The sequence below is a fragment of the Lepisosteus platostomus genome, chromosome 21 (assembly GCF_059453375.1).
Source record: "Lepisosteus platostomus isolate fLepPlt1 chromosome 21, fLepPlt1.hap1, whole genome shotgun sequence".
Taxonomy (NCBI): Eukaryota; Metazoa; Chordata; class Actinopteri; order Semionotiformes; family Lepisosteidae; genus Lepisosteus; species Lepisosteus platostomus.
Genome location: NC_142631.1, coordinates 605,552 through 632,661, shown reverse-complemented (window position 1 = coordinate 632,661; position 27,110 = coordinate 605,552). Strand labels below are relative to the sequence as shown.

The 27,110-nt window shown below is 52.2% G+C and overlaps 1 protein-coding gene and 2 long non-coding RNA genes across 4 annotated transcripts; 1 reads left to right on the top strand and 2 right to left on the bottom strand.

The window, feature by feature from the left end:
- Positions 1–216: 216 nt before the first annotated feature.
- Positions 217–14,650, bottom strand: LOC148643797 (uncharacterized). The gene is made up of 2 exons (XR_015928914.1): positions 14,313–14,650; positions 217–4,576 (listed from the first exon to the last, which is right to left on the bottom strand). It is a non-coding gene; the product is annotated as an uncharacterized LOC148643797 (long non-coding RNA).
- A 4,539-nt stretch (positions 14,651–19,189) lies between these two features.
- On the top strand, positions 19,190–25,279 carry zbtb43 (zinc finger and BTB domain containing 43). 2 transcript variants are annotated; one of them, XM_088615157.1, is made up of 2 exons: positions 19,190–19,309; positions 20,869–25,279. In XM_088615157.1, the coding sequence occupies exon 2, from the start codon at positions 20,887–20,889 to the stop codon at positions 22,063–22,065; it is 1,179 nt and encodes a 392-aa protein (XP_088471283.1). In that variant the 5' UTR covers positions 19,190–19,309; positions 20,869–20,886; the 3' UTR covers positions 22,066–25,279. The 2 variants fall into 2 exon arrangements, with proteins under 2 accessions (XP_088471283.1, XP_088471284.1); XM_088615158.1 differs by lacking the exon at positions 19,190–19,309 and adding an exon at positions 19,325–19,851.
- Positions 25,280–26,728, bottom strand: LOC148643795 (uncharacterized). Its single transcript, XR_015928920.1, has 2 exons — positions 26,589–26,728; positions 25,280–26,449 (listed from the first exon to the last, which is right to left on the bottom strand). It is a non-coding gene; the product is annotated as an uncharacterized LOC148643795 (long non-coding RNA).
- Positions 26,729–27,110: the final 382 nt, after the last annotated feature.

The following is a 27,110-nucleotide window of genomic DNA, read 5'->3' as shown; positions in this document are numbered from 1 at the left end:
TTGCTTCATTTTTTCCTCTCTGTATCTTGGCTAACCTGCACTGTGCCTCTGGTCAGCTGCTTCACGAGTTCAAGCATCCAGAAGGACGTCCAGTCGAACAGCAGGGGGCGCTGAAGAAGACTCCGGTCAGCGTTTCAGCCCAAGTTTACTGTGGCCCTACTCAAACTCTGATCACTGCATTGGAGCTCAGTGGACACCATTCGAGCTGAACGCCTGTTTGTAAAATGTTTTATTTACCAAGGGGAAATAATCAAAACACTTTGCAGCAAGTTCAGTTTATTCAAATAGCACCTGGTGTGGTGCAGAAGGACGTCGTTTGAACCAGACCAATCCAAACCCCATTACGTAACTCCAAAAGTGGCTTTGAACTTGTTTTTCTGAAAACTAATACAGTATGTCTATCCAAAGAATATTTTTTCCTCTGAAGCCTGTTATTGCAGTTCCTGGGCTACATAACTTCCACAACATCCGAAGAGACCGAACGCATCCATGTTTATTGATGGCCAGTGTGTAAGTGAATCTGACAGGCTGGAGTTCCCAGCCCTGGTCCTGGAGAGCCAGTGTCTGCAGGTTTTCACCCCAGCTCTGCCCTTCACAACCAAAATCAGCTCGTTATCGGTTTAATTGGACCAGTTTAAGAGGTTCTGCAGGTGCTTCTGCTTTGAAGAGGCCTAGATCACCAGACAGCACAGAAGCAGGACTGGCCATTCTTGAGTTAAAGTGCGACCCAGTCTAGTTTCTATTTTTGTTTCTTCCAGTTGGAGCAGAGACTGCGGGCAAAGCCGAATGCAAAATGTCTGTGTGGATTGTAAGCCGACAGTAGTCTTGCAGTAATCAGCGCCCAGATTTATTAAAAAAATAAAACCTGAAGCAGACGCTCTCTATATGCAGGAGTATGGTTGCGGATATCGTCTGTTTTGTTCCTTAATCTCACAGTACACTTTAATTTAATGCGCAGCCTGATCAAAGGATTAACAGTGACAGTGCGATGCGCCTGGAATAGCTGCACAGCAGTTGTGTGTTTCAGGGAGGAAGTGTGATCCTTGTTTTCAGCACAGACAAGGAGAAAACACTGGAACACTGACAAGGAGCTTCATGGGAGAAAACCCACACAGACAGCCATGTACATATATGGACACAATGTATATGAAGTGTATTCAAAGGTATGTTAAGTATGTACATTCATTTTCATATACATGTGGATGGGCAGTGTTTTTTTTAGATTTCTTTCATTCGGAAGGTAGGTTATTATTATCCTTAGACTTGCAAATGAGTTCTTGCAAGCATCCTGACCACATGGGCGTATATTCACTTAAAGAAAAGCGATTAAACCTTAAAGGGCGTCTCTTTGACACTCTCTTCTGGTGAGAGTGGAAAAAAAAGCAGCAGTGAGTCTGCTGTGAATTTACGGGGTGAAAGTTCAGAAGCGACCCCCCCCCCCCACCCCTGGAGGGCGCCCCCCTTAATCAGCACGTCTCTCCTCTCTTTGAGGCGACTGCGATGTTCCCCCGCTTTCACACTGTGTTGACCTTATTTAACAGGTCTCAGTCAGCTGGGGAGGGTCTTTTCCGGGATTTCCCGCGAGCTGTGGAGTGGAGTGGTTGGAGCAGATCCAGCCGGACCCGTCGGCAGAGCTCTGCTGTTCCCAAGCCCGGTGGATCCACACCGCCCTCCGGCAGGGGGGTGCTGGGCCCTGACTGACCCAGACCCGTAACCAGACGGACAGTGAATACTATCGCGAGCCTCTGGGTGCCAGGGACGCCGCGGCCCACTCACGAGACACACTGCACGGTGCCCCTCTGTGCCTCGAAAGCAAGCCGAGTCTCTGCAGCCAAGCGAACCAGACAAGTGAGGCGTTCTCTGAGGGCCGTCCTGTGTCAGCCGCACACCGAGCCCGGGGGTTGTCCGTCCCCGGGCCCCGCCGCTCGCAGCTGCGCTGGGTGATGAATGAAGCTCTGCGGTCGGGTCTGGATCCTGCGAGAGGAATTCCACCTCCCAGGTCCCTGTTCTCTGTGCATTCCGGTTGCTCGGTGACGCCTGATCTTTCACTCCCTCCGGAGGACGGGCTCACCCTGGCTCACCCTGACTCACCCTGACTCCGGGACCCGGTTCTGCCGGATCACCCCACAAGCTGCTCCAGGAAGGGACGGGATCGGTTCCCGGTGCTGCCGGGCTCGCTCCACGTCCCCCTTCTTTATCCAGGGCTGTGTGTGCTCCCTGGAGCAAGGCAGCAGTGGGTGTGTTTCTGCCTGTATGCGCGTCAATGCCTGCGCGAGCGTGCTCATGTACGTGCAAACTTTAGAAACGCCGCTTTCAAAGCGCAGTTCAGAAGCGCTGTCCCTGTCGCAATCTCGTCTTTGATGGACACATCTCCATAAGACTGGATCACACGGCGTGGTGAAGCAGCCACTCCGTCAGAGATATTGGTATCGAAACTGGATTGGGGAAAGGAGCTCTTGCCCTGAGCCTCCTTCTCTGTCGCCAGCCCACCTCCAGGTGAAGGCCTGTTGAATTCAGCGAAACCCGCTTGCTCCTGCTGCTCCAGTTTCTTCTTTGAGAAGCAACTTGACTCTAAAAACTCGGCAGAGACTCTGGAAAAGTCCAGCCCAGCAGACGGGAGACCAGTGATCTGTTAGTCAGTGCGTGTGGGGAAGGAAGTCTCTGAGACCTGGGAGAGACTCCTGTGAGCTGCATACCTGTGTGAATGTCCCTGCGGCGATCAATCCTGTCAGTACAGCACAGCCTTCCAGAACATTTACATTTCCTCACAATGAGCTGACAAAAAAGGCTTTTTATTTTTACCACACCAAAGCCAACTATCCCATCCATGGGAGATGTTAAAGCCAAAGCCTTCATTTTGCACAGTTTTGAGGTCATTTTTCTTTTAATCCCAGGGAATTCCGGGGAGAACTGTTTCTTGTCTCTAGGAGAAAGAAATGAAAGCTCTCTCTCCAACCTTTTGTCAAGAAGCTGACTTGATGTCAAGTTGCCGTGTGGAGAAAACAGCTGTTCACCTCTTTCGGGCTGAGGGCCGCCCTCGCGGTCCAGGAAAGCACGAGCAGAACTGTCCGATTTGGAGGGGATCTCGTGTGACAGACAGGACTGTAGTGTCCAGACAGCTCGGCCACCCTGTGTTTGAAACCTCTTTCAAAGCGCCGTCCCAGAGACCAGCTCCGCGTAGGGGAGACATAATTTATCTGCTAGGTATGTTTGCCATTAGCGTTATGCATGGGAAGGCTGACGAATATGAAGTTGGCTAAATTGAACACATGCCTGCGAACATCTGCGCTGCCCTGGACTCTGGGAGCAGAAATCGAGGCCGAGAGCAGCCGGGGCTGAGCAGGAGCCACATTCTTCGGCTGAGGCCACAGCTCTGCTGCTCACTGCCCAGCGCTGGAATGAGGTGTGAAAGACAGCGACTGCCAACACCCCCCTGTGGGGAAAGAAGCTCTAATTTGTATTCGAAAGAATTATGGGGAGTTCATGTCACGGCAAGTGGTTTCGTGCTCTTCCTGAAAGGGTTGAAGGAGAGGCAGGGCTCTGAGGGTGATTTGTGCTGCTGTATTCCCAGCGGTTTGCTATGGAAAGGGATGCAGCGTTACACTCTACGGGTTGAAGCAGCCTCTTTGTGTGTCCCGCCGTATACACACCCCACAGTCTTCATTTTCATCCCAAATATTCACTAGGTCAGCAGCAGCCAAGTAACCTGAGCAATGTGATTCAATTTCCAGGCTCTCATCTCCATACCAGAGGCATCTTTGGGGAACTAATTAAACTTTGCTCCTGGCGTGCAAGTTATTAAGCACTCAACGCTGAGAGTGTCAGGGCCACTCTGTGACAGACACCCTCTTCCGTAAGAGGCGTCTTTTGGAACAACAAGTGAGGTTTCCGCGTGAGAAAACACTCCTCCAGCGCAAGATGATAAAACGTGCCCTGGCTGTCGATCCTTTCCTTTTTAATCTGAGCTGAAATAAACGCGTGCAATTCCAGGTGACGCGGCGCAGACGGGGGGGCGCGGTTTCGGTTTTGACTCCTTCTCTTCTGGTTGCAGTGGGAGAGATGCATCATCGCTGAAGTCGTTTGTTTTCTGTCTGAGCTCCGACCAGTAATCCCAGCCTGGAGAATTGAGAATTTATGGCCGACACTGACCCTCTTCCTCCAGAGAACCTGCCACGGGCTCCACGCCAGGCACTTTAAAATTTAAAGAGGTGATGGAGAAATTGCCCAGAAGAGACAGGGAACACATCAGTTAAGCACAGCGAGGTTTCGTTTTCTCTCGGTCTTGCTCCTTTTCCCCTCTTCTTCCCCGGGACGGCCCAGCCAGGCGGCTGTGAGCCCCTCTCCTCCCGGCCTGGCAGCAGCAGCAGGGACCAAGAGGGCTCCTCCACCCCGCCCTCAGAGTGGTGTCCAGAGCAGAGCGGGTGAATAACGAGCTGTCGCTGAGCTGTGTAACGCCGGGCGAGGTCCCCCTTCCTCGAACCCAGGCCATTCCTGAACAGATCCAAACGATGCGCCCGTCTGCAGGAGTTCTCCCCAACGCCACTGAGAAGCTCGTGCATCTCGACGGGCTCTTTACCTTTTAGGAAAAAGGTCACAAAAGTCAGTTTGATTAATTTATTCAATTAGAATGAACTTTATTTGAGTCAGTTAATGAAAACACTTTCCTTTCTAACAGGGATGTAGGAATTAGAATGATTTAGGTCCTGCTGACCTGATTTGTTAGAGACCTTTCAAGTGGAGCCAATGATCAATATATGTAGATTTCCAAGAAGCTTCTCATAATCAAACACCGCAGAAATTCACAGTGATTCACACACACACTTCATAAAAACATGAGCCTATAACGCAGTAACCAAGCAAAGGATGTAAGGGAGTTCAGCTCTCTGAACACAGCTGGAGGGTTGTGCATGTCGACCGGTCCAGCAATACGGACGCAGTCTGTGAATGTGCTGAGGGGCTGCCCCGCATCGTTCATCTCCACTGGGGCAGAACATCACCTGCCACAGAGCAGGGCACCTCCGGCGGGTGAGAGGGCAGGGCGCAGACACCTGGGGGCTGTATCGGAGGAGAGATCGGGTTTGCTTCTGCAGACCCCAGCCAGAGCAGAATTCAGGGAGCACGATCTGTGGGGGTGAAGTACAGCGACCTACAAGACGAGCAAATGCGATCTGGGAGAATCTGGGGTCCCAGTCGTGTTGAAACCCCCTCCTGCCCACGTGGCACAGGTGGGGGCACGGGGGGGGAGATCTGTTTTATCCAGAGAGGAAATGGAAGCATTTTGTCTTTTCTGACACCTAGAAAAGACACATCCTGCAGTACTGAAATTTGGTGCCGATACTTTTATAGCTGTAGTGTGAAGAACAGGGAAGCAACAAAACTCCAGATAACATCTAAGAAAACCCATTGCACAAGTGCCCCTTTCTGTATTCGTCACATTTGCGTTATGCATATGAGCGAATGGACAGCAGATGCCTGTCAGACCCTTTTATACATCCTTGAACTCTCCCAGCCTGAAGATGTTTGCAGGTAGCCAGCTTCTGAGAGTCAGGTGTTTCCTGTATTTACAGAACATGGTTAATGATTTTTTTAATGGACGTGCATTATAATCTCAAGCAAATTGTACAGGCTCTGAGGTGCTGTGTAGCTCCAAGCAAGCTTGCATTGATCAGATCCCCCGATCTGTGTTTGTAGTTGGCAAGTAAGAGCTCAGCTGTGAAATGGCAGAAATTATTGACAGGGCATGAAACTCCAATGTGAAACCAAATATCTCTGCTGTTCAGCAGCAGCCGAGGCAGCGAGTGCCGGGCTGTCCAGAGCCGGAGAGCGCGGTGATTTATTGTGCAGTCCTCCTGTCTGATCTGGGCTGACCGGAGAAAGTCAGCAGCAGAACACCTGTGAGTCAGATGACCTTTGTGGTGGCTCTAAACTCGTGGGAGAGTGGGAAGGAAAGGACATCTCCCCGGCCACATCGATCAAAGTGTCACGCCCATCAATCTCCGAGCAAGCCGGCCTGGGGGAGCTGACCCAGTGAGGGCTGCTTATTTTCCCTTCCCACCTGGGGTGAGTGGCTGTCACCTCCGCAGAGCCGTGACATCACTGCGGGAGCCCCCGCCGGCCAGCAGTTCGACTAATTACAGCCGAGATGACCCTCATGATTACTGACCACCGGAGGGAGGGCAAGGTGCCTTGTTTTTCGTCTGCTGTCAAGATGGAAGGTGACCATAGAGACACGTCTCTTACATGGGTCCTGTTGCTCAGACGAGGACATGGCAGGCCAGCTAATCCATAGCCTTGCTTTGGACAGGACCAGTGACACAGAGACACCAGCTCTTGCACAGATGAGGGTGGGATTCACATTCACTGTGAGACACCCTGCGAGCCCACACCCGCAGGGCTACAACCCACCGGCAGCTCTCTGTGTTGGCTGGCCAGTGCCCACTGCCCCCTGCTTGGCACCGCTCAAGGAGCTCAACAGCTTTCCTTGTTTTCTTTTTACTTGTTTTTGGTTGTGATCTCGCGGAAATCGAGGGCATCGACGGGGCATGAGGCGGCGGGTGTCATGCGGCTAGTCCGTTCTTCCGTGATGCCATGGCAACGCCACATTGGGGTCATAGGTTAACGCACTAATGTGCAGGGAGGTCAGCCTGGTTTACACACAGCTTAGACAGGAGAGCCCACACTATCTCTGAGCTGCCAGCCACTGTGATTTAATGCCAGCTAATGATTACAGCCCTAAGCTCTGCTTGGATTCGAAGCCCATGGCTACTGTCGAGCGAACAACACTTCGGCATTATTCGGAGTTGCTTCAGTTGAAAAAGAAGGACATTTTTTTTTTTTTGCACTCTCCCTCCATCGCGCAGCCCAGCCCCTGCTGAAATACTTCCCGGGCCGTCTCAGCTCAGGCTGGCCGGGCCTGGTTGTGAGGCGCGCTTGTGTGGCAGTGCACCTGCAAATACATGCAGGCGGAGCGGCTGACCTTCAAGAGCTCTGATATTATAGCCCCGGGCGCTCGGGCCACAAATCCTCCTGCATCACTCCGGATTGTGTGTCGAGTGTGAGCCCCTCTCCCACAGCGCCTCAGCTGCATACTGGAGGCTTTCATAAGAGATCACAGGTGCTTATTTACAAAATGACAATTTTCTTCCATAATTCCATGTTACTGCATTACAAGATCTTATCGCGGGAATCGGATCTTATTCCAGGGGGTTTATGCTTTAATGAAAGATGCTTTTCTGGCCTCCTCTCTTCGGCAGCGCGCTGGTGGCTGTAATAACAAGACAGGATTCCTGATGCCTCCATCAGGGAACAGCAGGCACAAAACACCCGGTCACACAGAAAGCAGAGGATTGCAGATGGACCGCGGTCTGGTATGAAGCTGGAGGATGCATAAAGCTTTAATCACAGGATGTTGCTCTTGAAGTTCTGTTTGTGTTTTATTAGTGCCTGTCTGCTGTGTGCGTCTCCCCACTCTGACAGACAGTGCCTCTGTCCGTCCCCAGCTCCCGTTCCTGTGCTGTTTTAACTGTATGCAGCCCGAGAGTGAAAAAAACAACTCACGGAAATGCCTGATTTTTTAAAAGAAGGTAGTTCCAGGACGGACAGTTGTGTTGCATTCCTAGACCTCAGAGCATTGTCTCTAGAAATGTGTGGTGAAGACACCAGCCCCAAGCGTGCCAGGTTAAAAAAACGATTCTTGCGAAAAGCTCTGTTTTTTTATTGCACAGATCTGTTTATTTAAGGATTTTTCCCACTGGTGCTGCAGAGTTCGGTGGAATGAGCTTTATCACAGTCAGTAGGCCCTGCGTGGGGTGTCTCCGGCTAGGGGGCGCTATCTGGCCCCGGCTCGATGCTGCACACAGGTGGCAGCAGGACTGAGGGGGTTACACATCCTGGATTCTTTATCACTAGTTCTAGGTTTAAATCCTGCGTCCAGACACTGTCTGAGAAACTCACTGAAGGGCTTTTGTGTGACTAAATATTTTTATTGGATTAACCCCCTGTGAGTGTATGAGCTTTTTTTGCCTTCCTATTCTCTGTGCTCTAATCTTCTGCATATTTCCCCGCAGTCGCAGTGTAGTGGTGCTGGGTCCTGCTGTCTAGGAAGCCACTGCGATCGGTGTTCACTGCAGACCGGGGTGACGTGGGGACGCGCTCGGGGTCGTGTGGCTCCTCACAGCTCCGCCGTCAGCTCGTCCTCTTTCAGACTGCCTGAGACAGTGTCTGCTAGGCTCCGGTGTTCCTTTCCCTGCTGCATCTTACTCCTACAGGCCCCCCTCCACCATTAAAAGCATGTGACAAGTTATAATAAGAGGTAATAAGGTTTGACATTTAGTTAATTATTAAAAATGTTTGGTGGGCATTAATTTGCATTCATTTAAAATACTAAATGTGAAAATGTGCCTTAGCTTTAGGGACTGTCAAACTACCAATTACCACATGCACGCCCTAACCCTAATGCACCCTAACCCTAACCCTAATGAACCCTAACCCTAACCCTACCTCCCTTGCCCAGACATCTCCCCCTTGCCTGGAATGCTGCCCAAGGGACAGGGACACTGCTGGCCAGCTGAGGAACCTCTTATAAACACTGAGAGCTTGAAGCACCTTCCCAGTGTTGGAACCACATCTGACGTCTGTCCAGACAAGGGATTCGAGCTCCTGTGTATCGAGACACGGATTTGAATTCATCTGGGAGAGGAATCCAAGAATTCAAGATGATTCAAGGCAGCCCTGCAGTCCGCCTCTAATACATAGTTGTATTTGCTTAACCTCTGCTTGAAAGGGGGTGCTGCTTATTTAGGGGAGGAGAAAGTCTGAATCTGGTTTGAATGTTCGCAGCTGCAAATAATCAGGCTCACATGTGGCACGTTAGAAACCGCCTTTGCTTTCACAGACATTGCTGTTGGAGGCTGCTGAGCCATGTTGGACGATGCTGGACTATTCCTGTTGACCTGTGCAGCTGCCCATCAAGGTGCAGAGATGGTCAGGTGTCAGAGTGATTGCCCTTTGACCTCTGACCTGAAGGTGGACATGACCTACAGGAAAGTCACGCAGGTGCCTCGTTTCCTTCTGCCAGCGGAGGTAGAAGGTAGAAAGCGGACTGGAGCAGAGCTGCTCTTCCCCAGGCCTGGCTCACAGTGTCGCTGGTGAATGCTGACTTGTATCAAGCACTTTTTCAAATGAACACACTGTGTTTGTTGTTTTAGCTCACAAATTTCCGATCACATACTTAACGTTTCTTGAAGGCTTGGTAGGTTGGACGTAGACTATGACACGGTGCCCTGCAAATCTAAGCACAGAAAGGCAGGAAGGCAGGAAGACAGGGAGTTGCAATTCTGACTTTTCATCGGGTCCCGGCTGCTCTCCTATCCTATCAGACCGATAAATCTCTTGATTGCCATGCCAGCATGAGCCCCAAGACACACAATACAACTGTTTGCTCGGGAACCTCCCGATTAAAGCAGCCCCTTCCCAACTTCACTGATTTGTATTTCCATCAGATGTGTTTTGCCGGAGATGTAATTTCAGTCACTTAAGGATCATTAAAAAGAGATCATATTAAATATCGCATCTGGAGCGGGAGAGATAGAGAGCAAGGGAGGAAGAAAGGGGAGACTTGTTTTGTCAGCCAGTTCTGAGCGACTCTGTCCCCTCGCCTCCTGAGGGAGGGAGGGAGGACCAGCGACCAGGCTGGGTCAGTTTTCTGTAAATCTGCCGATGAAATGTTGACAAAACAGCCAATTTTCTGTAATTTCGCTGTGGTCCTCTGTCAGCACCCCCGTCACTCAGAGCCCCTTCATTTCAGATAACACCAGCAGCTGACCTTTGACCTTTATCTCATCCCTGACTCCTCCAGCCCTGCAGAGACGTACAACAGCCCTGCCTTTCAGGTCAGGTGAGCGCAGGCCCCAGCTCCATGAAGGAGGCCTTTGTTTCCCAGCTGGCTTTCCAGGGCTCTGCTAGAAAGGCTAAGAAATGCAGTTAATAGCTCAGGAGTGGCCTTATCATCAGCTGCCATTACTGCTCCAATATCTGCGGGGATGACAGACTTATCAATAACAGAGCCCCACGTGAGGCCGGCGCTGAGCCTTCATCTGGAGCTGTGCTCCGCTGAGCAGAGGGCTGTCTCTCGGGCCCGCGCCAGGCAGCACACCTCTCCTCCTCTTCATGTGCTGCCAGGAATCAGTCACCGGGCCCGGCCCTCGTTAGGCCTTCTGAAGCTCCGGACATTATTTCAGCAATTTGGTTTAATTTATTGAGTAAATGTGATGAGATCATTGAAAAAGAAGGGCTCTTTTCTGTTTGCAATGAGATGACAGCGCTTCTCGGAAAATAATTTCTCTTCCCTAAACCCTTAATGAAGTGCAGACCAGGCTGCCTGTGCAGATTGCTCCGGACTTGACTTAATTATACTCCTCTTTATGATTTTAATTTTCAAGACAGATTCAGTTTTTTCTTCTTAAATAAAGGCCATTTATTAAAGTCCATTTTCTTTTTAAACTCTACAAAACTCTAGTTTCTTCATGATCACGGGGGGCAGCCGGAGCGGGCGGGGCAGTGTTTATTTGTGAACTGCCCCGCTCGGCTACTGCAGCTCATTGTCGTTACCACAGTATTGGTCTGTAGTCTGGCTCGAAGTCTACTCATTGAACAGCTTGAAGAATCAGATCTGCTCCTGAAACACTGAGCTGGAAGGTTCCTTTGACTGGATTGCTGTGACAGCAGCACATCCTCTGGAAATGGCTGATTCCTTTCCAAGCGTGTTTCTTTAACTCTCTCAGCCTGAAACGGCCTTTAATGTAAAACAATAAAGTATTTATAAGCCTTCATGACAGTCAGAATATTGTTGTTTCAGTGTCGGCTGCCAGGGATAATAATGTCTGTGATTGAAATGTGTTTTTGTTGTGGGGATGACAAAGGCACGTTCTCCTTTTTAAGGCTCGCTGAGGGCACAGCGCTTAAAAAAGCGACCGAGTTCGTCCCTCTGTCCTCTTCTTCTCCGCGCTGATCGCGTTTACCCGGGGGTGCAGGACGGAATGAGCTCCAGCACGAGAAGAGCCCCAGCCCAGGGTCTTCTTCCAGCGGCAGCCAGCGTTAATCGCATTACCAAAACATTAGGCAGCTTGGGTTTCAGACTGGCCAGGCATACTGGAGGATGGGGAGGCCCGGATTCAGGTGGAATGGTGCCACATACCACAGGCACTCAGATTGATGCAGTGCTGGATGGAGGGGGAGGCTGCTTGGACAGGATCAGCTGCTCCCTTTCCGCACAGCAGAGCTGTTGAAACTGCGGTCGGGGCTTGTGGGAAGGAACATGAGAGCAGGGCTGCACGGTGGGGCTGTTTCTCTCCTGCCAAGTCGTCTGAGCGGCTGTGATCCTGGAACGCACGGACGCGTTTCGCTGCTGCCCTGGAAAGTTGGGGGGCACAGAGCAGAGTGGGGTGTGTGTGCGGAGCAGGGCCACGCCCCTCCGCTTGTGCCATCGGTACCATCGACCAAACCTGTTGGCCTCTCTGCTACTGCCTTCTTCCCTGTTTACTGTTTGTATGCTGCACACTGGTGGGGGTGGAGGGGATCCCCATTACCTGTAAAGCGCTTTGAGTGGAGTGTCCAGAAAAGTGCTATAAAAAAAGCTATATAAGTGTAAGCAATTATTATTCATTATTATTACTCCCATCCTCTCCCATCTGTGTCCATCTGTGTCCATCTGTGTCCATCTGTGTCCACGCTTCTTGCTCTTGCTCTTTCCCTTGTTTTCGGAAGAGGAACTGAAGGCGATTCCCGAGCCTGTGGGCTTTTCCCTGTCAGTGGGTGAGAGGGAGGGCATGGAGAGAACGTGGGCAGATGACCAGGGCAGAGCCCGGGCAACCCGCGCTGCTCTGGCCGCCCGGGCAAAGCGAGCTTCCGCTGGGGAACTGACACGTGCCAGAAGCACGCGGGTGAAACCATGCCCAGTACCTGCCCTCATTCCGCTGGCCGTCAGACGCGGTCACTCAGGGCGCCCCCGTGGGCACTGGGGCTTGCCAGATTAGATTAGATTAGATTAGATTAGATTTCCAGATTAGCGCTTTTATTGAAATCTGCAAGGACACAGAGGGAGGGGAGTTGAGCATGGATACAGAGCAGCTGCTGCAGGGCCTGTCGTGACTCTGGGTCCTCTTGTGTTACTTTCCAAGACTGAGGATCTGAATTTGTGTTAGTCCAGCAATGCACCATCAGTGAAGCTGGGCTAACAGCACGTGGCCCTTTGTGGACCTCAATGGCCCTGGATGAGTCATCCAAGGTATGCTTTAAAAATGGCTGTCATGTCTGGTGTCGATTGAACAGCACAAAGCTCCAGTGTGTGTTTTCTGAGGCTGGCGCTGGGCTCCAGGTGTGCCTCTTGCAATATCAAGAGACATCCTTCACAGGCCACTTGATAAGAGAGGGCTCGTTACCCGGAGGGTCCCGGTTCCGGTCCGGTTCCAGTCCGGGTGAGGCAGTAATCCAAGGGTGGCTCTGCAACAGCCTGCGTCACCACTCTGGGTAAAAAAGCACGACTGTGCGAACAGTTACTATCGCGCGGGCCGGCGTGGGTTTGGTCATGTGGGCTGCGCAGTGCATTTCAGTCTGTACTTAGAGACTCTCTGGAGGGACCAGACAGAGTGACAACAATACCAGTGATTGCCAAAGTCCATTTCCATTTCCTGTGAGACAAGTCCTTGCAGCTGTTTTCTTGTCTTTTGTGTTGCTGCTCTAGACTTTATTTCACCAAGGACCAGCTCCTTTGCTCCCCTCTGGCAGGAGCTCCGGACTGGGAGAGAGCCGGACAACAGCAACCAGGCCGGATGGTCCCGAACCTGCACCTGCGACGCGCAGGAGGAGCTGGGCGGTGCTAGCCTGTCCTTCCTCTGTGGTCGATTCCTAGGACGTCTCCTGGCTCCCTTCCCTGCAGTGAGAGCCTGTGACTTGTGAGGAGTAACCCGATCGGGCCAGGACCGTCTCCGCACACACACGCACCTGGTCAGCAGGCCTTTCATTGCTAACAATAGAGAGGCTCAGGCAATGACAGCTTCAAGCACCTGCTATTGGAAAGTCTGTTCTCCATCAGTCAGGCTGTTTCTATGAGCTCGGGGGAAGACTGGGTGTTATTGTTCTCCTGAAATACCGCTGGCTGAGGTATTCGCGCACTCCTGTGAAGTCTGGAGACTGACGTGCTTCTCGCATTATGAAAACTGCAGGCTACTGCTGCGGGAAAAGGACAGAACCTGCTGTATTGCTGAATCTGTTCATTTCTTTTTTCTGTTTGTATGTTTGTCAGTGCAAGCCAGATTTTGAATAACAATCACAAAGGAATCAAACGTTATTGTGTAAAAGAATATCTCTACTTGAAGAGGGCTACTTCCACTCAAGTATTAATTCTAGCTCGGGGTTTGCTAAGGGCTAAAGTCAGCTTTAGGTGCTCAGAGGTAATAAGATCAGCTTACTGGCCATCCGCCTGCTGCCTGCTGTCTTGCACAAGGGCACACAGACGCTCTGTGGGAATGACCAGCACAGCGAGATCAGCAGGTGGTCAGGGCCTTTGCAGTTCAGTCCGACAGGCCAGGGACCTGCACCGAGCCAGACCACCCTGAGGAAGATCAGGGCAGAAACCAGGGCTGTACCGCACTGAGCGTCAGTAACCGGGCCCTGTCTGTACCGCACTGAGCGTCAGTAACCGGGCCCTGTCTGTACCGCACTGAGCGTCAGTAACCGGGCCCTGTCTGTACTGCACTGAACGTCAGTAACCGGGCCCTGGTCCTGTACCGCACTGAGCGTCAGTAACCGGGCCCTGGTCCTGTACCACACTGAGCGTCAGTAACCGGGCCTGGTTCTGTACCACACTGAGTATGAGTGACCGGGCCTGGTCCTGTACCACACAGCGCGTGAGTGACCGGGCCCTGGTCCTGTACCACACAGCGCGTGAGTGACCGGGCCCTGGTCCTGTACCACACAGCGCGTGAGTGACCGGGCCCTGGTCCTGTACCACACAGCGCGTGAGTGACCGGGCCTGGTCCTGTACCGCACAGCGCGTGAGTGACCGGGCCCTGGTCCTGTACCGCACAGCGCGTGAGTGACCGGGCCCTGGTCCTGTACCACACAGCGCGTGAGTGACCGGCCTTGCCCTGTCGGCGGAGCCGAGATGCCGTGCCAGAAGCTCACCTCATTAGCTCTCTTTACCGCGGTGCGTGTTTGTCGCCTGAGTGCCACCCGTCCATGAAGGCGGCTGACAGGCCTCACTGTGAGGGCCCCTCGAAACCCAAACACAACAATCAGCCGGCTATTGTACCCACCTCTCAGCTCGCGGCCGTTGGAGCCGTTGAAAGTCTTTGTTTCTGGCGTGATCAGAGGTCTAATATTTACCGAGCATCCCCGCTCAGCACTTGTGTCTTTCAAGAAGGAGCGCTGCTGTACTGATGGATTGATTAGCCTGTTTCACTCCAGTCCCGAGTGCAGAGAGGAGCGGGAGGGGATCTTTAACCTGGTTTTTGCCGTTTTCTTCCCATTTCAGCATTAGTGTCCCAAAAAACTTTCCTTATAAATCACAAAAATGTCTCCAGATTGACGGAATGCAGCTGTGAGCTCCGTGGACTTTCTGAAAAACAATTAAGAGAGGATTAGCTGAGGCTGAATTCTGTGGAGGGAAAGGAGCCTTTAACACTCCAGCACAAAACACAAGGCTCTGTTTACTTTTCTCGACTTCTAAATTCTAATCGTACAGCGTGTCAAACGGACAACCCCTGCTGAACATCTCCAGCTGATGCGATTCCTTCAGTTTGGATTTTATTTATTTAATTGTTGTTTTTGTTTCAGAAAAAAAAAACTGTATCTATATCCCTCCTTCCCTGCACGATCGATCCTGTATATAACAAAATTAGATTTACTGTGCTTGCACGTGTAATGAGATTATTTAGACGCTACCTCAGTCTTCCACTGGATAGTAAAAGCAATAATATTTGAGCAGATCCTGACAGTTGGGCAATTTAATAAAATGCAATGTATATTTTATAAGTACAATAAAGACAAGAATACAGTCTGAGCGATGGGTTTGGAGGTGGGACTGTTGTGCATTAGTCAAGGAGCTGTTCCGGATCCAAAACAGTTCTTCTTTCGGGATCTGACCGGAGATGGACAATCCTCAAGGGCCACAGCTTGCCCATTGACCAGCATGTTTGCTGATTCTCCTTAAACCATCTCCTGCCTGCAACCCGACCTTGGAAAAATAATCAAACTCACTGGCTCAGGGTAGTAAATGAGCACTCAGCTGGACAAAGAAGACCCCGGAAGGCCAGATTTTAACCTTTGTAAAAAATGTATGACATAGCCGGGCGTGGGGAACCCTCTCCAAGCACCAGTTTGCCACTGGAGTCAGGGTTGGGGTTATCCACCTGAACGGTGCTGTGGATGGGATTAGGGTTCGTGGGTGAATCGATCCTGGAGGTGGGTTTATTCTGTAAAGATATGCCTCCGAAATGTATTTCTTATTAATTTCCACTTGCATAAATGTATAATTCATATCTCCTTTCTCTACCTCACTACTGATCCTGAAGAATGAAGACTCCTGAGTCCCTGACATTGTCATGATCTCTGAGGGACTGGCCGTGTTTGCGTGCAGACTCTGCGGAGCGTCTGTTCTGGGTGAAGAGCGCACAGGTGTGTTCGCAGCGTGTGGCTGAGCCCATGACTGTGTTCCCAGACGATGCTGTGACGGGAGCCCATCAGAGACGCTGCCTGGATTCATTTAGTCAAGTCGGACCTGAGCAGCTCCATTACAGTTTATTTGAATTCCACTTCTAAGGCACAAACTGTCCTTCCTGTAATACTGAGAGTTTAGCATTAAAAAGCATTGGGGTCTCGGTCTGCACTGAGCCCGAGGGACAAGAAGAAAAACTGCCAAGTCACCTGGAATTATCTGCCCGTAGCGGGACGCTGTGAGCTCATCCCACCTCCAGCAGCCCAAACCCACTCTCCTCTCCTCCTCCTAAGTGGCCCCATTAGCTTAGCTGGAAAGAATTTCTGGTCAAGTGAACAGTGCAAAAGGTAACAAAGACCCATTTCAGCGAAGATTACAGCTTCAACAGGAAACTCTTTGATTAAGAAGCTGTTTGAAATTTTATCAATACCTCGATCACCCCTTGAGGTCAAGCAAACCATTTCTAATCGCGGTGCCCCTGCTCCTCCTCCTCTCTGTCCACAGCGGCTTGCTGCCGGGGATCTGAGCCGCGCTTGTTTAACATGGTGCGCCGTCAGGAGCACGTGCACCGACCGAGCGCCGCGCCGCTCGCCGATTCCCCACCTGCGCCGAGATTAGGTCAGAGGCTGTCAGCCCACGATGAGCGAAGGGAGAAGAAAGAAGCGAGGGGCAGGAGAAGGACCTGGGAGATAACGTTCGGATCTCTCGTCTGAAAGGGAGGATCACTGAGGGAGGCAAAGATGTTGTAGAAGGAGTTTGTTCACTCATCGGTGTCTCTCCCTTCTCTGGGTCTGGGCCAGGGGGAGGTCTGGGTTCAGGAATGTCTGCTGAGGTGCAGAGTGGACAAGGCAGAGAAAGGAACGCTGAACACTTCACAGCTCAAGACAAAGTGCTCACAAGAGGCTACTCAGCCCGTCTTGCGGGTTATGGTAGTTTAGTAGCTAAGTTATTCTAAAGTTTGGTTCAGCCACGTCCTAGAAATACCCAAGGTGTAGGCCTCCGCCACCTGCCAAGGAGACAAAAGAATGGTAGCGTCTAGCGAGGTGAAGCAAGGACGTCTCCCAGCTGTAGGAGACCTTCGGGCGAGAGGCCAACAGACCTGAGCACGACGCCCCTCCCTCGGTGATGGACCGCAGGCCCCCTCCGGGACACATGTGACGCACATCCTCCCAGGGGCGGTGCTGCAGGTCCGCGCTCCGCCGGGCCGAAGGAAGGGACTGGGCAGAGGGGCTCCTCCAGGCTAGGAGGATTTGTATTCTTATTTCATCAATATTAGCTGTCCGGGTACTCATACAATCGAAGGCACACAGAGAAGATCGCTCCCCGTTGCCTGAACAAGATCATTGTTCAATTACACTGACTGCAAGCATCTGCACGTCAGCACCACTGATCCAAGGGTATTGCACTGCATTCCACTGCCATATGGACATACAGTATACTGTATATATATATACAGCAATTTAACAATGGTCCCGTTTGTTAACAAGTCAAGCCTTAATTCCCTTGGCCTCCCAGCAGGTTGTGGCACAGTGGCTGTAATGGTGGATGATCAAGATTAACACTACTGCATCACATCTAATTGAATTCTACACTTAGGAAATCATCTGAACACTTGTGTACCGACGCACGAAAAACAAGGCGGAGACATTGCATTGCACAGCAACGAGAGAAATTGGAAAGAAAAGTCATCAAAACTGCAGATGAAAATGGCAGATATATGAGGCACTTAGAGCTACGTGCTCTTATTGCACACTTGTTCTCATCTGAGGCATCTCTTCCCGAGTAATGCGATTATGCCCTTACCTCCGCTGTCCTCGGATCACATGCTGTTCTAATTCATTGTTCTGATGATGCATATGAATTTGAAGAGAAATCAAGTTAGCTGACACGCGTTATTACAAGTGCTGTCACAAGACACGTATTTCTCATACGTTTTGAAGGATGAGCCTCGGAGTTTCTTTTATTTAAGCAAAATAAAAAACTGAAAATCGAATGCTCTGCCCAGCACCGCGATCGAGCTGATTTGTGCTGATGCGTTTGCGAAGGCATCGCGTGTCCCATTGTGCCTGATCTAATAAAGTCGGAATTCTGTCTGTTAATACAATCGCTTCTCGGTTGACTTTTTTTCTGGCAAACGGCGCAATCGTCATCCCCAGGTCTCAGATACGCTCGGACCCCTGAGGGGTCGGCCGGAGGCCCCGTGAAACACGCATTCAAAGCCCTAAACTGCAGGAATAAAGGTAACCTTTTATGGCTGGCAAAGGAAAACACGGAGTTCTCAACCGATCAAAAATGACATTTCACAACCCTATTCGTGCGCCAAGTGTAGTATACTGTACATTGTCCTAATACAAAAACAAAATATTGTTTTGATGTATAGATAACTATAACCGGACATCATCCAATAAAACATCTTTCAAATATCAATCCATATACATTCAAATAGTCCAAAGTGTAGACAACAGACATCACTGTTCTAATTAGTGTTTTCACCTTTTTAAACATCACAACAGTCGCTAGGCAGAGACTTCAAGGGGCGCTGGCGCTGCGGAACCGGTACCGCCTGCAACTCGGCTGAGCTCAGACGGGCCACTGGCGCCATCTGCTGGTTGTCTGACAGAACGTCTCTTGTTCTCTCGCTCTTTGTGTGATGATAATTGGCAGCTTGCTAGCAACGGAAATTTCGCAAGACCTCAAAAACATGAGCAAAACAGCACCTAGTGTTACAGACATCTTCGGGGTCCTTAGACGTTTAATTTAGCCTCCGGTTTATGCTCGCTCTCAGAATTTTGGTATTGTTGTGGTTTGCAAAAAAGCATGAATCCATTTTGTGAGTGATATCTCACAAATAGATGCTCTTTCTAAGATAAAATGGAACCCTAAATTAGCAGCAAAAGCTCATGTCGATCTCCGCCTGACTGACACCTCGATTGCCTTCATATGCAAGTTATTAGTCTGAGCCCCACGACCCCCGGGGTACGATTGGCGAACACGCCAGCCTTCTGGGGGAGATAGCGCCCCTGAACTCTCGTGGAAGAGAAGGGTGGTTTGAATTGCAGGTGGTTTTAAAGCCTCTTAAATCATATTTTCGAATGTAGTGTTTTTTTTTTTGCTGGAATACAAGTGGTTGAACCAAAGAAATTATTGAACAACGCGTTGACTTTTATACTGTCCTTCGTTTTCACTTTTAACGCTGCGCACTGTGTCGTTGTTTGTATTTGCTGTAACTCCTGCAAAGCAGAGACTTACAGGTGAGTCAGAATGAAGAGCGGACTCTTCATTTCAGACACTGCTCCGCATCGTGGGGGTACAGGTCGGTACCCCACTGGACAACCACAACAACAACAAAAACTCCTGCGGTTTCTGCACCCGCACACGGATGCTGTGGCGCCTGTCCAGTGCTGCTTCCCCGGCACACGCGTGGGAGCCCGCGAGGAGCGGGAGCGCGCCGGGAGGGTTTGTTTACAGCGCGCACCACGCGGTACGCGGAAGAGGGGGGGGGTGTGCGTGATGATGTCACGGTTTCCTGGAGCAGTGCGGCGGACGGAGCGCGTCTGGCTGAGGGTCCCAGGGCTCGAGCGAAGCATGACAACACAGGTGAGAGCAGCCGCGCTCACCGGCAGTCTGGCGTGCAGCGGGGGCCGGCTCGCCGCGCAGGCCGGGTTTGCGGACAGTGTTTCCCGAGAGGAGGAGGAGGCCGGGGCTGTGCTGAGATGTCTGTGCGCGCTGGGGCATTGTCACTGCGGCTACATGGCTCGTCGTTCTCCGCCTTGCCGGGGCGGCAGGCCTCGCAGCTCCCACCGGCGCCGGTGACGTTGGCCCAGCGTGTCCTGCGCGGCTCAGAGCGGTCACGTTCCCGCACCGCCCCTCCCCCGCCCGCCGTCCCTCGGCCCCGTCTGGGGTCTGCTTCACGGCCGTCTTTCGCCCCGGCGGCTCCGGTCGCACCGCCGTGGCGCAGTGGAGACGAGGACGTGAAGGGAGGCGGAGGGGCAGCATCTTCGGCGCACGGACCACTTGTGCCGCGAAGGCTCTGCCTGCTGCCCTCACACCCCCTCTGGCCTGCCAGCTCACAGCGAACAGCTCTTGACCCGAGACTACCTAAACTACACCGGGAGTGCCAGGAACAGCCGTCTCTTAACGTGAGCAGATGGAGTCTGTAGCTGTTGCTCATCAGCACAGCTAGGATACCGTTCCCGAGCACCCACGCCCCCTCCCCAGCGTGAGGCTCTCCTGCGTCCGTTCAGCCCGGTGGGCGGTCGCCAGGTGTGGGGATGTCCGGTGGGCGGTGACCGGTGTGTCGTGCTCTCCCTGCCTGCTGACGCAGAAGCCACCCAGCTCCTGATCGGTCAGTGCTGACCGTCAGTGGGGATCAATAGTCAGAGAACAGCCCCACCGTGATGCAACGCAGAAAGCCAGGACACCTTTTTATTACGCTGACCTGCTCCTTGGTTCTGCATCTCCTTAATCTGCTACAGAAAGGGGCCCGAAGGAGCATAAAATAGTAGTTTTTGTTTTCTGCTTTTGGAGGAAATGGACCTGGATACTGACCTAAACAAAGAACAGAGGAGCTCTTACAAAGGACAGCAGGCGGGCAGCCACCCTTCTGGGGGCAAGCAGCTGATGGCCTTTGTGGCCCTGAGGGAGCCTCCCCAGGGGCCGTCGGCGCTCCCCTGCGTGGTGGCGGGAGTGGGGGGGTGGGCGCGGGGCAGGCGCAGTGCGGGTCTGGCAGGAGGAACAGTCCAGTGACGGGGTGGGGGGCGTTAACACAGCTGTCCAGACGCAGTGGCCGACCAGTGACCAGCGACCCTCTCCGCAGTGTGCCTTTCGAATTAGCGTCCCCGGGAGAGGAAAGTCGTTAAATGTCACTTTGATTTGTGGGGAGCACTGCGGCCTCTCAACGCGGGGGCCCTGGGCTCGGTGCCAGGACGGGTCTGCCGTCTGCGTGGAGTCTGCATGTTCTCCCCGCGTGCGCCTGGGTTTCCTCCCACAGTCCAGAGGCATGCTGGGGGGGTTAACTGACCTCTGGGTGTGAGAGTGAGTGTTTCTGCCCTGCGATGGACTGGCGTCCCGCGGGCTGCTGGGATCGGCTCCCGGGAGTGGATGGATGGACTGTGCCCGTCTTTTAATCCGAGCCTCTCCCGGTTCTTCCTTCCAAGGTCTAGACTCCCGGAAGTATGGAAGCGGAGGCGAACGCGTTCCGTGTGGAATTCCCGGACTTCTCCTGCTCCGTCCTGCAGAAGCTGAACCAGCAGCGGCAGCTGGGCCAGCTGTGCGACATCACGGTGGTGGTGCAGGGCCGCCGGTTCCGCGCGCACCGCGCCGTGCTGGCCGCCAGCTCGCCCTACTTCTGCGACCAGGTGCTGCTGAAGAACAGCCTGCGCGTCACGCTGCCCGACGTCATGCCCCCCGCCGTCTTCGAGAGCCTGCTGCTGTCCTGCTACACCGGCGCGCTGCTGCTGCCCGCCGCCGACGTCGTGGCCTTCCTGACGGCCGCCAGCTTCCTGCAGATGTGGCACGTGGTGGACAAGTGCACCGAGCTGCTGGAGGGCAACCCGGCGGTGCTGTGCCAGCGCTCCTGCCCCGGCAGCGCCCTCCCCTCGCCCTGCAGCGGCGCCGGCGACTGCGCGGACTGCGAGGCGGAGCCCCCCGGCGAGGAGGGCCCCCGGCCGCTGTACGTCCCGCCCAGCATCATGTGCCACCGGAGGTGGGTGCAGGTCAAGGCGGAGAAGCCCGAGCCGGAGGCGCCGCCCCCCCAGGAGCCCCAGGGCCCCGACCCCGAGCGGCCCCGCCCCGCGGAGCCGGAGAGCCAGCCGGGCGCGGAGGAGGCGCCGGCGGAGGAGCTGAAGGGGAGCCGGGAGGGGGAGCCCCCTTACGACGAGCCGCTGGACTTCTACGGGGCGTCCACGGAGGGGTTCGGCGCCGACAGAGCCGAGGCGGGCGGCCCGGCGGGGGGCGGAGAGGACTGTGGGCCGGGGGCGGGGCCGGGGGGCGACGAGGGGGCGGAGCCCTCGCCGGGCCTCCAGGAGGAGACCTCGCACTCGGGCTTCACCGCCGTGGTGTACAAGCTGTACCCCTGCCAGTGCGGCAAGAGCTTCACCCACAAGAGCCAGCGCGACCGGCACATGAGCATGCACCTGGGGCTGCGGCCCTACGGCTGCGGCGTCTGCGGCAAGAAGTTCAAGATGAAGCACCACCTGGTGGGGCACATGAAGATCCACACGGGCATCAAGCCCTACGAGTGCAGCATCTGCAGCAAGCGCTTCATGTGGAGGGACAGCTTCCACCGGCACGTGTCCTCCTGCTCCCGGGCCTACCAGGCCCGCCGCGCCCAGCAGGCCGCCCACATCTGCTGACGCTCTTCCGCTCGCTGAAGGCGTGGCGAGGAGACCCCCCTGCCTGGCGCCCGTGATGCGCGTCTGTGTTCGCTGGAGGGACATCGGGGACGTCTGCTGCCCGCGGGCTGGCTCTGTTGCAGCGGTGCGTCCCGGCACATTCCCGGCGGTGAGACCGGACAGCCGGGAGCGCCGGACGTGTTGAGCTTGGTTGTGTATTCGTTATTTATTCCCTCCCCCTGGGGGGGTGGAGAGGAACGCTGTGCGGACTAGTGGACTAGTGGACTTGTGGACGTGTGGAAGCTGGAGCTGGGTCTCCTGTCCTAGTTCTTCTTGGAGACGGGACCGTTGAAGCCGCGGTCTCGTCTGCAGGTCGTCTCCGCCCGAGGGGGGGGGCACGTGGAGCAGGTGGCTTTAGAAAGGGTGGGGCTTCCAAGCGGTTTATTTTCGTCGGCTCCCACGCGCTGAAGGAGGCCTGGAATCCGCAGGATATACGGGAGTCTTTAGCTTTACAGCTGGTAGGTCCAGGAGGGAGCTCTGCCCGGTGCCGGGCGGATTGCGGATTCGTTCCTCCTCATTCTGGAGCAGACGGGGCGGACGGCGCTGTTGTCCGCCGTCTGGCTCTCGGACAGGTCCGTGGGAAGGAGCAGTCGAGGCCTGGAGCGTCAGGAGCAGGTTGTCGGTGTAACAGTGGGGCCGGAGGCTGTGTAAATATTGTTTACCACTGGCAGTGCTTCGGCTGAAACATGGCCGCTGCACACAGCGGCACGAGTTGGGATTTCTGCTTTTCCTGACGCAGTGATTCCAGTGGGAATCAGCTCTGCTGTCACAATACGGGTATTCTGCTGTTTTGAGTAGCACAGGGTCACAGGGTTTTGGTGATCACACAAGCCACGAAGCAGAAAACAACCAGTAAAAAAAAGCTGGCTTGGTACATTTTTAGTCATTTTAGAAAATGATGTGAAACATTTTTGTTTTTAAATTGGCTGATTACATTATGGGTGTTAATAATCTCTCTTTAGCTAGTTTACTGTACGTCAGATAAGCAATTACAGCCAAATAGCATAGTTTCTGCTTTATTTCAGTTGACATCTTTTGAAATAGGAGTGTCTCAGAGACTTCCTGATAAGGGAATATGATGTCGAAATCATTTGTGGAGTTGGATTGTTCTTTCATATTTTACATGTATATTAATATATACTACTGAATATCAGGGGTACTTTATTGAAAGTGAAATGTTTTCCTTTTTATACTGAAAGTGTAGATATGTTTATTTATTTCAAGAGTACTAAGAGATATGAATCTGTTATACTTTTTAATAGACAAACTTTCTGTTTACACTTCAAGTGCAGAACGTTAATTTCAGCTTCAAACAAAGTGATTATTATTATTATTTCGCAAGAACTGTATACCTTCAGTCAGGCCGGTGGTTTTATGGAGCTGCTCTGCTTGCTGAGAGTCTCTGAAAACTATCGTTTGTTTCCAACTTTGATTTAGAGCTGAAACAATCCAATACAGACGGGTCACCTCGTAAGCACAAGAAATACGAGATGACCACTTCAGGGTGGAGTGCAAAGTCTGTGTGTGTTAACTGCTTCAATTCCTTACGCTTTCTCACTCTTTACAAGAAAGACAATTCTGCCATTCATCTGCGACTCATGGAGTTATTTAGTATGAAGGATGATGGTTTACAGAATATATATATGTATAAAATGCGTGCCTTTAATTTCACAGAAGACGTCATTAGTGTCCACGCTCCAGATACTAGTCTCCTACACTACTGAAGCTGTTTGGAATTGTTCAGAAACTGCACAAGTAGACAAAAAGCAGTTCTAATGTAATTTAGGTTAATAAGCAGTTTCTTACAGCTGACATAGACAGCGTGGCTAAGAGCACTGTCAGCAAGGTATTCTGCCTACTGTATTATTAACTTTCTTTAAAATTCCCACCACACAACACCAAATGTCTGTGGAATATTTTGAACATTCCTAAAAATGTACAAATGAAAAAATGGAGAAAACGCCTTCTGAGAGTGCAAGTCTCTTACAGTGCAGAGTAGCCTGTGCCGTCTCTCTCCAAGGGAGCAGGGGTCCCTGGGCCCAGTCTGTCTGCGAATGATTCTCTGAGTGTTCTGGGGTTCCGGGCTGAAGAAGGGTGCTAATAAATACATCTCATGGCTGCAGTGTGGGGTTGAGCTCTCTATGGGGGGAGTCTGCCTTCTCTCATGGAGAGCTGCAGAGCTGATGCACGTGGCTCTGAAACTGTCTGAGAGCAGAGGAGCTCTGGTTGGAGCTGGTGCCGTTGGGTCCAGCTCAGCTGGGATGAAGACAGACGGACAGACACTGTGGTTGCTCTGGGCTCCTGCCTGCTGGGCTGCACAGTGCAGTCGCCTGTCCGGACTGGCAAAGAGCAGCCCAGCAGGTCTTGAGGTCTGGTGTCCTCAGCAGTCTATGGCGGGTGGAGAGGCCTCACTGTTTTATGCAAAGGGTGGTAGGAGTGGGGAACAAGCCATGAGAGAGGGGTCCTCCACCCTGCACAGCTGTGGGCCTGAGAAAGATCAGAGGCTGTGTGAGTCCTTTTACTTCCACATCCATTTACACACACGTACTGTATATAACAACATGCTGTTTAGGTTGTGTTGAAGCAGTACAGGTCAGACGGTTCTTTTCTCATCTAGGCTTCTGTTCATATGATAATGCCTGGCTTTTAACCTGTTGACACTAAGAGATTGTTCTCGTTTGTCTCAAGCTGCTGACCGCACAATGCTGACCTGCTCTCCGTTGCCAGTTTGTAAGGGGGGGGCGTCAGGTGGGATGGTGACCAGTTGGGCTGGTGCTGTGCTGTAATGTGTTACTGGCCGATGGATCTGACGTTCGAGGTCTTACCAGAAGCTTCTGCCTTGTGAAGAAAACTTGTGGATCTGCAAGATCGGATTTCTACAGTTACTGTTTCAAGAAAAGCATTTTTAAGGAATTCCTTTTACAAACCTTATTTATACAGAGAACTTTGAGACTTACAGTGAGGGTTGAACACTGCACGCGGTTTAAAAGGGAGAAGGAGAACTGGCAATTGTTGTACTGTACTTGATGTTTTTTGAAGACTGTCAGTGTGAGTTGTACAGTCTGTGTGTTTCTGCTTAAGATCACTGATGCCCTTGGTACTTTCTTCTCATAGAAGAACATCGTGAAGTTTTTGTACAAAATGTGTTCAGCAATAAATGTAAATGGTTTCAGTCTTCTTTGTATGTCTGTTTTATTCGAATTATTGCAGCTGATGTGGTTATTCAAGGTTGCCATGCAGTGCATTCTGAAACTGAAACCATTAGCGTGTCACAGTGAGAGCAATACAGGCTGTTACTGCAGATCCCTGCACTAGTGCAGCACACTGCCAAACAGAAATTCGTTTTTAGCAATGAATTAATTATCCTGAGTAAGTTTTTTTTTTCTGATTACAGCAACATTCCAACACACAACCCATCGCTGCAAGTAATGCAAGTACATTGCACGTAATGTTATGCCATCGAAACGCATTAACAATTAAATTGCAGAGGAAGAACAGCATTCCTGTTTTTTTTTTTTCTGGAATGACATGCAGAGCCAAAAAAAAAAAAGATTTTGTGTCGTTTCAGGAATCACAAAGCACAGGATGAAGTCCGAAAAGAGAGTGCTTTTAGGAATCATTTTTTCCGCACAAGGGGTGGTGGCGGTGTGAACCGAGCCGTGAGACTGAAGCCCGGAGTCTGGCTTGCTTCACGGGGCGGGTGGATGAGTTCCCGGACCGTTCAGTCAGTAACCCCCAATCCAGGCGGGGACCCCGAGCGGTCTGCTCTCGTCCCGACTTGTCCCCCTGCAAACAGCGCAAACACCAGCGCTTTCGTGCCTGCCGTTTTCCGAGCTGCAGTGCCCGTTTCGAGAGTCTTCAATTACAACGCCCGCGGTTCAGCATTGTTCAACTCATCCACCAGGGGGCGGCTGCCTTTCCATCAGCTGCTGGGACTGTTTCACAATCCTGCTGTGTTGAAACGCACTAGAGAAGCCTTCAGGCAGCCCATGCTGGTTCACGCTCTTTCCAACGGGAAAAGCAGAGCCGTTGACCCTATGTAACTAACAGCGTAACAGCTACGAAACCACTGACACTGCGAGTTGTAATAACCGCACTTGAGCTTTTCGGTACAAATCTGCGCTTGGCCTTTCCTTTCATTGCGAGGCCCGGCTGGATCAGCACGGAGAGATTCCCCGAGTCGGTCTCGCACACTGTCGGATGGCAGAGTCCCGCTCCAGCCCCTGAACACCCCCGACACGCCGCTGGACCTGGCCTCGCAGCGAGAGACGGACAAAACGCAGAGCTCGTCACCTCCTGAGGTCGAGGCAGCGCTGAGCACCGGCCCACAGACCGAGCCTCTGCACTGCAATCGACAAAAACACATTGAGAGTAATTAAAGGCTTGTTCTATTAAATATCTACGATTCTTTAACTTTACAGGACAAAAAAAAACGGATTTTTCCCGGAACGAAATATTATTTAACCATTTAGTCCTTTAAGTACCTGGTGCATGCCGTTGTTCAGTAGAAGATTGATTAATGGTTGGAAGGAATCGTGGTCACTTTCATCAGAGCAGACCATGGGCCCTGGCTTTGCACGTGTAGGTGAAAGAATCGGGCACTGAGCAGTCACCCCAGTGTGGTACAAGTACCCCGACACCCCCATCCCCCCAGACACGCCCGTCATCACTGTTACCCTGCTCTCAGTAAGTTTTATATTTTTACGTCTCCCGGGTGTGCTCTCCGTGTCGGTGACCCGTTGACTTGAGCGGGGCATTGCTATATGAGTCATTTTCACGTTTTCATTTTCTTTTTAATTTAAAAAAGAGAGCGAAACGAGGACCGAGTGGGTATCTTACAGACGCACACAGCAGAAGTCAGGCCGGGAGTGTCGGACCCGGGCCTTTCTGGCTACAGTGTGACACCCGTCAGCCAAGGGCGCAATCATATCCGCTCGGTGCGTTTCGCCTGCGTCGGCACCGAAAACCCACAACTGTGCTCAGATACGAGTACGCGTATCTGACGA